The 12,386-nt window shown below is 58.1% G+C and overlaps 1 protein-coding gene across 3 annotated transcripts in view; it reads right to left on the bottom strand.

Annotated features, from left to right (window-relative positions):
- Nucleotides 1-67: 67 nt before the first annotated feature.
- SLC38A12 (solute carrier family 38 member 12) overlaps nucleotides 68-12,386 on the bottom strand; it is a 63,165-nt gene continuing 50,846 nt past the window's right edge. For 2 of the 3 annotated variants that reach the window (XM_017884809.1, XM_017884808.1), the window contains exon 10: nucleotides 68-3,904. In XM_017884809.1, coding sequence (XP_017740298.1) covers nucleotides 3,144-3,904 — 761 coding nt within the window. In that variant the 3' untranslated portion in view covers nucleotides 68-3,143. The remainder of the gene's footprint in view (nucleotides 3,905-12,386) is intronic. The other variant, XM_017884807.1, reaches the window with a different exon arrangement.

Genomic DNA, 12,386 nt, shown 5'->3' with positions numbered 1-12,386 from the left:
AGTCCTAAGGAGTCGGGGGTCCCTGGCTACAAGTAGTTAGTCTGGCGAGTGATGTGGGAAACAGGTGTCACTGAATAGCTTTATTGAGCATTTTGTGCTGGGCACTAAGCTCAGCACTTTAATCCCCACAACTGGCCAGTGACGTAGCTGCTGTTACCCCACTTTACAAATGAGGAAGGACAGACCACGGAGGCTTGCTGCCTGCAAATGGCAGGCCCAGCTGCCTGGTCCATGCAGAAAGTACCCAATGCCATGCCTGGCATATAATGACACACAGCGGAGGTTACCCCTCCAGTCTGCAATCAACACCATCGGCCCCAAGTGGAAGGGATCCCAAGCTCTCTCCAACTTTCCAGTGGCCCTTAACCATGGGTCACCCTTGCTTGGGAATATGGCCCCAGACAGGACGCTTCCACTTCCCCCGGGCCTGGCACTGCCAGCCACTGCCCCTCCGCAGTGGCTTTCCAGGAGCGGGGCAGCAGCCCCTGTCCTCCCCACCACTCTGGCCTCTGCCTGTTGCCGAGGCTGCTCCTGGCCCCGTGGTGAGGATGGCTATGTGGCTAAGGGCCCATCATGGTGCCACTGCCGACCTCCACCACCCAGCAGTGCCTCCCAGTCTGTCACCTGCTATCCGCCCCATCTATAAGCCAGCAACTGCTGCTCTAGCCTCAGGTGAGGAACAGCCAGGAGCTGCTGGCACGAGGCTCTGGGGCTCAGGTGGGTCTGGTGCTTCTGCGGGGAGGGAGGCAAAGAAAGTTTACTACCACCTTGACCTGGTCTGCCCTGGGGCCATCTAGGGCCATGCAGGTGGCAGATGTTGGGTAGAGGCTGCTGAGTTTAAGCTTTCCTCCACAGGGACACCTGCTCCAGGGCCAGGCTGGGCTGGCATCCTCTTCTCTCTCCCCACCACTGACCTCGGGGGCCCATCTGCAATATGGAAACCACAAGCTGAACTTGCCTACTTTGCCAAGTTGATGATGGCTGCAGTGAAATGTGCCTGATGCACGTGGAGAGCCAGCATCACCCGGGGCTGTCTTGCTGTTGGGTTTCTCTGCCCCTGGCCCCAAGCCCCATTGGCCGTCAGCGGCAGAAGCCTGGCATCGATGGAGAGGAAGGTGACCTCATCTGACTTACAGCAGGAGGACACGGAGGAGCAAAGCAGCTAGACAACGGCAGTGGTGAGGGTCCCCACTTGGCAGCAGTGATGTGGTCACTGTGGGCCAGTTCCCTCCAGGGCCAGGGCTGCCCCAGCTCAGAGGTGGCGGGGAACATGGTCACTGACTCCATGGCTGGGCGGTTCCAGACTGTCACATAAATTAACCTGGGCTTTATGAAGCTCATGAATTTGCGTCCAAGATTTGGTTTGGAGTCGGGGTGGCAGGATGATTTAATCAACTTTGTCTTTAAGCAAGAGGGAACATGATTGGAGAAGGGTAATTCCAGATGTTTTGAGTTTTCAGCCACAGGGGTGCAGCCAGGTCTTCCTTGCTCTTGGCCTGACCACTGCAGGCCCCTGCTCTACCTATCCTGAGGGGTCTCCTGGGAGGAAGCCACAATGGCAGATGGAGAAGGGGCATTTTTTTTTCCTGTGGATGGAAAATGACACGTGGGGACAAGCTGTGAGAAGCTGTGAGAAGCGCCGAGGTGCGTCGGCAGAGAGAAAGCGGGCAGAGGCCAATTACACCGCACAGGCACTCTCCCAGGCTTCAGCTGCTAGGGCAGAGGTGGCGCAGCCTGTGGACTCCCCGCGTTCCCTGCAAATCCACATCCCCCTGACCCTGTGACCCTTGGGCCTCAGGAGACCCTACATCGTCGCTCTGTCAGAGGTCTGAAGACGCCGAGATACAGGGGATGGGCTGAGCAAGGCACTGAACTCAAAAGAGGGAGGGGCGGGGCCTGAGACCCACCCCAGAGAGGCGGCTCCAGGACAGGTGGGACCAGGCCCAGGGCTGGGGGCAAGCCAGTGAGGGTCAGGGGGACCCCCAGGTCCTGAAGCAGTAGAAGGCACGTTGAAAATACAGAGTTCATTCGAGTCACCTGTGTTTCCTAGGAGGCCAGCCCAGCAAGTACATGCATGGCTGAGTGGGAGGTGGCTAGGGACCTGGCCTCCTTCCATGGGAATGGCAGCGGGGGCCCCATCCAACCCCACATTGCCCAAGGGACATAGCGTGAACACTGAGCACCCACACCCAGCCCCTAAGGGAGCTGCCTTTAGCGTCGTAATGGGAGCACGGGCAGCCTGACCACTGTCAGGGTGGGAACCTCAGAGCCCTCCCACTGCCATGTCACCACCAAGCCGCTAAGGTGCCAGGTGGGGATAGCTGCCCTCTAGTAGGACCACCCGCACTGCGAGAGGCCCTGAGGGGGCCAACGGGGCAGCGAGGGCAGCAGACGGTCCCTTTCAGGGACAAGCTCCAGACTTTAGGCCCAGCTGGCAGGCGTCTGTGTCCCTATAGAAGGGACGCTCCATCCAGCCTGCTCCTCCAGAGCTCGCGCCCACAGCGAGGGCCCTCGCAGCTCTATCTGGGGACTCTGGTACCAGTTAGCACTTCTTGTTCTTGTCATGGGGCCAGCCAGGCCCTCTCTGAGGTAGCGCCTAGCGCCTCCCAGGCCTAGTGGGAGGGTGGGCCCTGCTGTCACAGGCAGGCCTGGCTAGGATGCTTCCAGCCTGGGATTCACCTCTGAAGAGGCCGCAGTTGCTAGCGGAGGTTTCTTAGACAAGGACGCAGGACAGGGCTGGAGAGGGGAGGGGCGTGGGTCTGGGACAAAGGATGGCAGTGCCAGCACTGCATCTCCCACCATGCAGGGAGGAGCCCGCCGTGGAGGTGGGGTGGGGGGGTGAACATGTTGGAAGATGTAGGAGAGGGGTGTGATTCCAGTAATGAGTCCTAGAACTTGGGAGCAGCCATGTGTCACCCAGGCAGGAGGACCTGGTGGGAGAGCTGCCTGGGGGAGTGAGGACTGGTGCGGACTGGGTGGAAGGTGGGGTGAGGAGAACACCCCCAGCTGGACAGGGGGTTTCCCCTAGAGCCGCAGTCCCACCTGCCCCATGAAGACCTGGGAGCAACTAAATCCGGGCTCTGCGGGCGAGGGGTGGGGCTGGGGCCCCATGCCTCCCGTCACTAGACCTGCCTGTCCTGCCATCAGAGCTTGGTCTCGCTGAGGACGATATTGGCCGTGACAAAGATGAAGCAGGAGAAAGCCCAGAGCAGCACGAAGCCCACCCAGAAGGTGTGGCGGAAAGGGGACCTGTGCTTGTTGCTGACCCCACAGCCAAAGGCCAGCTGGATGTCCCTGCGGCAGTGGTACACCAGGAAGGCAGGGATGACGTACTGGATGCCGGTGCCCGCATAGGCCCCTGTGATACCCACCAGCGACTCCAGGTCGTGGGTGCAGAAGGCCACCAGCACAGGTGGCACCAGGGTGATGGTGGGAAACACGACGCGGTCCACCACCCACGGGTACGTGCCGCCCTCGCGGTGGAAGAGCGTCTTCCAGTTGTTGCGCAGGGTCACAGCAATGATGGGGAAGTTGGTGCTGATGGTGAAGACAGGGAAGAGGCCCAGGAAGAAGCGCACAGCGGCCAGGCGCACGACGTCACAGCGTGCGAAGTTGAGGGTGTACATGTCCATGAGGCTGTCGCCGCGGAAGCAGAAGATGGCGGTGAAGGAAAGGAGGCCGTAGAAGGCCAGGATCAGCAGGTAGTCCAGGAACACCAGCCTTGTGAGGTGGCGCTTGGAGGAGACCGGGGTAATGAGGGACGGCAAGGAGTGCTGGCACATGAAGGAGTAGACGCACACCCCAAACAGGTTCCGGACCCCCGAGAAGTCGGCCAGGGGCGGGTGCCCCTCCCCTTGTCCATGCCCGATGCGGACCAGGGCCAGCACAATCATGACGGCGAAAGCTGGGAAACGAGAGAGGGGAGTCAGCCAGTGCAGACAGGCACAGCCCTACCCTGAGTTTCTGGTCTGGGGGGCGCCTTTGCAGGGCCTATAGCCCCATGAGAAAGAGTCATTAAATGCACATTCAGGCAGCCCTATTCTTGGGTGGCTCAACAGTGGCTGCTCATCAGAGGAAGGTCCCGCAACCCTCTCTGTCCTGTTCTCCCCTCTCCCTGCTGAGCAAATCCCTCTCTGTCCTGTTCTCCCCTCTCCCTGCTGAGCAAGGGGCCTGGGTTGCAGTGGGGCCAGGGGCAGGGTGGTCCGGCTTTGCAGAGGCAGCAACTCTGTCTTCTTAGAGGAGGGCGAATCCTGGGGCAGGCACTGCCTGACTCCTTCCTGAGGCCCCCCAGGGCTCTCAGGGGCTCTGCCAGCTTCCTGGCAGGGAGCAGGCTGGGCCAGGACACAGGGTCACACTCTCTCCCTTGGTTTGAGGAATGTGAGGCTGGGGAGCTGGTGGGTAGACGCAGAAGGGCATGGGAGTGTTTGGGAGGAGGTGTCCTCCTGGGCCGAGGGCATCTGCTAGACACAGCTGAAGACAGCAGGCAGGAGTGCTGGGAGCCCTGGGCAGACAGGTAGGTACCTAGGGGCTGAGGGCAGGCAGGCAGGTGCCAGTGGTCATGCCAGGGCAGAAACAGCACCAAGGATCAAGGCTGCGGACTGCCCAGTCCTGGGCTGCTGACACCGAGGCTGGAGGCAGGTGGCATGTGGCTCTGTTTTCCTGGGCCTGGCAGCACAGCTAGGGGACAGGGGACTCTCTGTGGAAGTGGAAGGGGGCCCATGGCCCTATCTGTTCAGAGCAAACAGCTTGCATTGCTGATGGAGACCAGGCTGGCTTCATTTCGCAGCCTTTTATGGTGGCCCTCCTTCTGGGCTGCCACTGGAGACAGGCTCACAGCACACCCTCCAGGCTGAGCTCCGCAGAGGCAGCCTGTGCGCCCCAGGCATAAGGGGCTGCGTTCCCAGCGCTCTGAGGAGATGGCACTCTTAGATCTTTCTGTCTCTGGCTTCTGCTCTCCGGGCTACCCAGAACCACAGTTAGCTACTCACACACGGAGACCACCGGTGTCCGTGTCTGTTCTGAAGCTGACCAAGCCCTGCTCTCTCTGTTCAGAACACATCTGACAGCCTCTCTAGCCTGTGCCCTCACCCCTCAGGTGAAGCCCACGGGGACACGTGACATTTCTTGGTGAGCAGCACAGGCAAGTGTGAAGGGGCAGTGGCCAAACAGGCCAGATCGCAGCTCAATGGCTCCTGTCTGGGGCCCCCACAGAGCCCCAGGGCTCTTCCGCAGGTGGGAAGCTGGGGACCTCATGGTCCCCTTTGGGCCAGGCCCACTCCCTGACTCCTGGAAGGAAGAGGTGGCTCTGATGGGACCCACAGGAAACCAGGCAATGTCTTCCCACAATGACACTTGGGAGTGGGATGGAATCTTCATCTATTACTTTTAATCACAACTGCCTGACACTGTCGGGGACAGGAGGGGAGGAAGGGAGCGTTGAAACCGGCCTGAGAACATTGCCAGCAAAGAAGATGATTTGCTTCTGCCTCTCACCACCCGCTCCAGTCCCCGCCACTCCTGACTCTGAGGGCCTGGGGACTCCTCCCCCAGCATCACGAATCGTCCCAACCCTGGTCAGTCAAGGGGAAGCGGCGGCCTACTTCCTTCCAGTCTCAGTCCAGGGAGTTGCCTCCAGCTTTACCCAGTGGGGATGGATGGCACAGGACAGCTGTGGCACAGCCCAGGACCCCGAGCAATCTGCTCGCCCCAGAGATTTCTGAGGCTGGGTAGAGGGGGGTGTGCACAGCAGTGCTATGCGAGAGATGCACCCCACAGGAGGTGTGCCAGGGCAGGATGTGCTGGGGGGGGGGGTGGTACCGGGGAGAGAGTAGACACGCTGGAGGTGGAGTCCCTGTGAGCCAGAAAGGGCTACAGAGCAGAGCTGAGCAGGATGGGGTGGGGGTACAGAGGCCAGACTGGGCCCAGGGGCACCTGGTGATTTGTTATTCAGGAGGCTGCAGCAGACTGTTTTGCTACCATAAGTGGGGCACGAGGGTCAGGGCAATGGGGGCAGCTGCTGTAGGGCAAGCTGTAGGTGCTCGAGGCACCACCTTGAGACCTGGCACTTGGCCCTGGCCAAGGCTGGCATGAACTTAGAAAAAGTCAAGTGGAGAATTCCTCTAGCTGTCTGTCACTCGGCCCTGGGCCCTGGGTCTGGTGAGCAAGCAGGCAAGAAGGCAGGAAGAGGTCAGCTGTCTGGACGTGAGCATCCCTGCCACTGCTTCCTCCTGCCCTGAACACAGCTCATGCTTCTCTGCTCCTCTAACTCCCCAGCCTCACATCTCCAAAGAAGGGCAGCTCTCCTTACAGCCATGCCTGTGAGATTTCCTCATGGTAAATAAACCAATTCACAAAGTAGGTTTCCAAAGAAATGAGACAGTTGTACACACACACATGCATGCCCCGAAATGTACACCTTCCAATTGGCGTCCTCCAGAGCAGCTGTCTTGCGAAGAGGTGCCTTTGACACTAACAGTGATGTGGAACAACTTCTAGAACCTTAAGCTAGAACAAAACCCCGGCAGCTGGGCACGGTGGCTCACGCCTATAATCCCAGCACCTTGGGAGGCCGAGGCAGGCAGATCACCTGAGGTCAGGAGTTTGAGACCAGCCTGGCCAACATGGTGAAACCCTGTCTCTACTAAAAATTAGATGGGTTTGGTGGTGTGCGCCTATAATCCCAGCTACTCAGAAGGCTGAGGCAGAAGAATTGCTTGAACCCGGGAGGCAGAGGTTGCAGTGAGCCAAGATGGTGCCACTGCACTCCAGCCTGGGCGACAGAGTGAGACTCCACCATCAAAAAACAAAACAAAACAAAACAAAACAAAACAAAACAAACAAAAAGAACACAGTCACGGCTATGGGTAATTAAAACAACGATTTCACGATCTTCTAGCCATAATTAGGTTCACCTCCTAATGCCACTACCTAGATTACCTAGATTAGTCACCCATTTGGTTCTTTTGATTGTCTTAAACAAGTCTATTTGCAAAAACCAAGTCTACCTTCGTGGGCTGGATGTTTGCTGCCGCCTGGGGGTCAGAAGCAGATGGTAGAAGCTCTTGGGAGGTGATTCCAGAGTGTTAGAAAATGGGATAAACACCTGATGGGGCAGACGCAGCTGCAGGGCCGTGCGGGCCTTCGTGAGCTCCCCTGGGTCACACCCTGCACTGCTGTCAAAAGCTCACCCAGCTATGTGGCAGCTCGGCTGCATGGAGACGCCAGCAGCTCTGGGGCTGAGAAGACCGAGTGCACACTCAGCAGAGGTGGGTCATTCACCCATGAATCCCGACCTGCACTCAGGGCGTTCACACACCAGGAAAGGGAGAGGCTGCCATGGTGAGGAGCACATCCAGGAAGGGCAGGTGGCTCTAGAAGAGCCATGCCCCCAAAACAGGGGTGAGGACCAGCTTCCCAGTGCAAATGGCCCCAGTCGGGGCAGAAGGTGAAGCCAGCTACCTGGGGAGGGGGCAGGGCCCTCTGGTTCCCCACCACCATGAGGATATGAAGGCGGGGGCTGGGATCTGTCCCCTGGGAGTGGGGAGTGAAGGGAACTGTTCCAGCCTGGTCTCCAAACCAGCAAATTCAAAAGAAACTAGCACCATCTAGAACCTCTAGTTCCCCTGGGAGATGGAGGAAAGGGAGGGAAGGGAGAAAAGAAGGAAAGGAGGAAGGAAGGGAGGAAGGGAGGAAGGGGAGGTCAGGGCCCTGACCTTGCTGGGACCATGGCACGAGGCTTAACCCCCACTGTGCACCTGGCCAGGCCCCTGTGACCCCACCCCTTTGTCTGGCCCCTCCCTGCCTCCCCTGGCTGCGGGAGGAGCAGAGTTCAACAACCATCTCCTAGATTGATCGCCGCATCCCTGGGAGACAGCTGCTCCAAAAACTCATTAGGTCTGATCATAAATCAAGATGAAACAAGGATGACAGGTTGTGGAGACCCTGCCAGGATGCGCGGTGGGGAACAGGGCTCCGAGAGCCACACTGACGCCCAGGGCTTGGCCACAGCCGCGGAGACAGCCTGCGCCCACCTCGTGGAGCCTGCGTGGGAGGACAGACGGGCACGGAGGCGGGACAGAGCAGAAAGTGCTCCCCAGGCACGCTAAGGACCAGACACCCAGGACTTCACAGTCAGATGTGTGGGGGGTCGGCCCCCAGCAGGGCTTGCAGTTCCCCAAGAGCCTATCACAGGCAGTGCCCAGAACATTCACGTCCACATCCACCCACAATTCCACACCAGGAGTCCTGCTGAGTGGTGCAGAGCGGCAGTGAGAAGCCGGGAGGAGGCAGAGGGGAGGACAGAGGAGGAGGCTGACATAGGTCACGTGTGCGGCTGCTGGGCCTCAGAAGGCTCAGCTGCAAAATGACAAGGGGTGACAGGCGACTTCTCTTTTAATTTCTGAGTAAAAGCCAACACAAAAGCCACCGCATTTGTCTTGTGTCACCCATGGGCCCAACTGGACTGTTCATTCCTTCAACAACAAGGGACTGAGTGTCCCCTGGTACTATGCTGGCTGTCTGGGGACAGCACACTGAGACAGGGGCCCTGTCCTTCTGGTGCCCAGAGTCCGGAGGACCAGAGTCCAGGTGGAAAGTACAGGGGACAAATTACAACCAAAGAACGGGCTGGTTATCAGGCACACTAGCTGTGGGGTACATGATGAGATCCCCGTCGCGGCAGGCAGCCAAGCCTGAGGGTAGGAGGCCACGTGGTGGGGGTCCCAAAAGGGAAGCAAGTGTCAGACGGGACAGGGAGGACCTTTCGGGGCCGTTCCAACCCTATAGGTCTGTGGCTGCTGTGACTCCTCACGGTTTAGGAGGAGCAGCTCAATGCGGGGTGGAGACGAGGAGGGGGGCCCCCCGAGGACACCCATAGGCAGAGCCTCATCAAGGCCCTGTGAGGTCGCCTGCCACAGCTGCTGGCTGCTCACAGGCTTGTCCTGATAGTGGATCTCAGCTCCACACGCGGGCCTCGGCACATTGAATCACCTGGGCCAGAGCCGCTCCCCTCCCTCGCACACTGACGCCTGGGGAGGGAGTGAGGAAGACAGAGTGAAGGCACACAAGTCATTGTCTTGGAGCTGAGATAAACAAGCACAAGTCCTGATCTGCCACAGGCCAGTCAGAGAAGTCGCCTCCCTTCCCTTTCTGAGGAGGCTAGAAGTAAAATTTACACAACGACTGAGCTGCCAGGAGACACATCCACTGTATGGGCATCTGGACAAGCCAAGGTTCATGTTAATATCGGCTTTGCAGCAACATCAAGTGTGGCAGTCAAGGTGCAATTTCACATCAAGATATGTTCTTACAACATCCGAGTCCTCAGGCTCCTAAAGCAGTCAGAAGAGAAGCGAACAGAAGCAGCCTTTCCCCAGATAGTCTCAGCCTGGCAAGAGTCAGATAAGAAGTCCCTGCAGGCACTGCCTCCACATCTGTCCTTACGGCCTCTCTCCTTGGCAGGGAGGAGGACAGGTGAGCCCACCCACTCTGAACACCTGCCAAATGGCAAAGGTGGCGCTGGTTTATAAGGGGATGAAAGTCAACAAACACCCGCATCTCTCCCAAATCCTTCCCTTCTGGAATATCCCTGCCCTCCTGGAACCTCACCCTGGGGGGCTGGGGGAAGAAGGGGGCCTTATTGGCGGGATGAAGCCGTGACTGGGCCAAGCCCTTGTAGCAGCTGAAGGTAACTTATTCTTGTGGCCAGACAGGGATGAGTAGGTGTCTGGAGCCCAGGGCCCTGATGCTCACGTTCCAGTAGTCCTACCAGCAACCCCAGTTCACCTCTCTCGGGTATCTGTGGGCAGGGACAGAAAGCTCCTTCCTTCCTGCGCTGAACACACACCCTTGGGCATCAACATAAGGGCTGGCTGAGCTGGAGGTGTGGAGAGGGATGAGCTCCTTCCAGGTCCTCCCAGGCAGCGCTGCCTTGGTCTCTGAGCCATGTGAGGCCTGGGCAGGACTCTGCCTTCCTTACAGAATGCTGGGGTCTGTGTGGGGCTGGAGAGAGTTGGGTGACCTTCCCAGGCACCACTGGAGTTGGGACACAGAGGCCAGAGCTCTCCAAGCCTGGATGGGGAGAGGGGGTAGCAGAAAGGGCCGTCCAAGGAGCCCCCACTTTCGCTCTAGGGGCACACATGAAAGTCCCCCATGAGCATGAGATGCTGAGGCACTGAGTCCATCTTGGTGGCTCTCCTGTTTTCCTCATCCCCATCGCTGGCTCTGGAATTAAGCAAGGGCTACTTCTGGGCAGCCTGAATGCTGCCCATGCTCTCCCTGAAGGTGGCAACAAACCCACCGGGCTCTGATGGAGAAGCACCGAGAAGCATTTAGAGCTGTGCTGACCACCAGGGCCACACAAGGCCGAGGCTACTGAGCACCGGAACATGGCTGGCTCAAACTGAGGTGTGCTCAAGCGTAAAACACACCGGGTTTCAAAGACTTGGTGTGTGGCCCAGTGCTGAGGTGGGCAGATTACTTGAGGCCAGGAGTTTGAGATCAGCCTGGCCAACATGGCAAAACCCCATCCTTACTAAAAATACAAAAATTAGCTGGACGTGGTGGCATGCGCCTGTAGTCCCAGCTACTAGGGAGGCTGAGGCAGGAGAATCGCTTGAACCCAGGAGGTGGAAGTTGCAGTGAGCTGAGGCTGCACCACTGCATTCCAGCCTGGGTGACAGAGTGAGACTCTGTCTCGGAAAAAAAAAAAAAAAAAAGGATTAGCATGGAAAAGGAACGTAAAGTATCCCACTTGTCATTTTTTTCATGATTACATGTTGAAAGATATTTTTGATACGGTAAGTATTTTATCAAAATGAATTGAACTTCAAGATGTTGCTAAAAATTAAAAGTTTCCCCAGGTGGCTGGCATTGTATTTCTATGGGCGTCTCAGTGGGGTTTCCTGTGCTGGGGGTCTGTGGGCTGTGCACACCTGGGAAGCACCTGAGATGCTGAGTATTTGAAAGATTTCCCCCTTCTGCCACCAACCTCGGTCCAGGACTCCTCACTCTAACCCTGTCTCCTGCCCTGACTTGCATGGGGACACTGAAGACCTAGGGTAGAGCTGTGACGCTGCACCAATCCTTCTGGAAAAGCCCAAGGACAAATGGGCTCTGAATGCCCTCGGGCTGTGACCCCCACGGCAGCCTGACCTGGCAAGGGAGGCACTGGCTGGGTCTGGAGTGCTATGGAACTGGCCTGTGGTCCTGGGCCACCATCAGAGGGTTATGCCCTCAGAAGCCATGGAGGGCCCTGCCCAATGGTCCCTGCCCAGAAGCCCCCACCCCAAGCCCACTCATCCCCTTCTACAGGGCCTGGAAGGGATGAGGAGTATGGGGACACGCATCCACTAGGGCCAGACTGCACGCGGCACACTCCTCCTCCCTAATCCCTTTGGGTGCCCACATACTGAGTTGTGCACACATACTCAGAGCCATGACCCTGAGGGCCAAGGGTGAAGGGTCTTCCCCCAGGCATGGGCCCCCAGGCCTTTCCCATGTGCCAGTGCTGAGCTGTGCCTTGGCAGGGCTGCTTCCTGGAGAGCTGCCCCCGCAACTCTCTGACCTCTGAACCTGGCTCCAGATGTCCCTGAGGCCAGGGAGCCCCAAGCCCCATGCCATTCCCTGCTCCCCATGTGTGGCTCTGGCTCTGACACTGGGAGGTGGAGGCCATCCGTCACGGTGGCTATCTGGGAGTGGCACTCTTTTCCAAGCAAAGAATCAACATGCCAAGGCTAATGATAATGAATGGCCGGTTGTGTGCCCATCACCAGCTCAGGCACTGGCACTCCAGGCGGGGAACAGGACTAGGGGAGGACTTGGCGCCAGCTCCCTCCTTCACCAACGCTTAGCCCTCTGAGGGCGCCGTGCTGCAGGGGTCTCTGGCTTTAGCTGGGCCGTCAGAAGGGGTGGGTGAGCAACACCAGCCTGAGCAGAGAACCACTGGAGACCAGCCTCTTGGCTCTAAAACAGGGGGAGGTGACTGGGTATTTGTTCCTTAAATAACCGGACCAACCATGGCAAAAGGAGACCCACATTTGCAGGCTGGAGGTAGAAGAGCCCAAGGATCCTGCAGCCTAGAGGTGTGAGCGACACCAGGACACAGTCCTGGCTTGGAAATGGCCAAGTTGCACTGGACACAGCTCCTGAATCTGCCACTTAATTGTGTAATTTTGGGGCTAATTGTTTCATCACCTTTAAAAATACAGATGAGGCCGGGCATGGTGGTTGATGCCTGTAATCCCAGCACTTTGGGAGGCCGAGGTGGGTGGATCACCTGAGGTCAGGAGTTTGAGACCGGCCTGGCCAACATGGAGAAAACCCATCTCTACTAAAAATACAAAAATTAGCTGGGCGTGGTGGCTCATGCCTGTAATCCCAGCTACTTG

The sequence above is a fragment of the Rhinopithecus bieti genome, unplaced genomic scaffold (assembly GCF_001698545.2).
Source record: "Rhinopithecus bieti isolate Rb0 unplaced genomic scaffold, ASM169854v2 scaffold_13400, whole genome shotgun sequence".
Taxonomy (NCBI): domain Eukaryota; kingdom Metazoa; phylum Chordata; class Mammalia; order Primates; family Cercopithecidae; genus Rhinopithecus; species Rhinopithecus bieti.
Note: the sequence above shows the minus strand (reverse complement) of the source record. Positions and strands in the feature narration are given on the sequence as shown.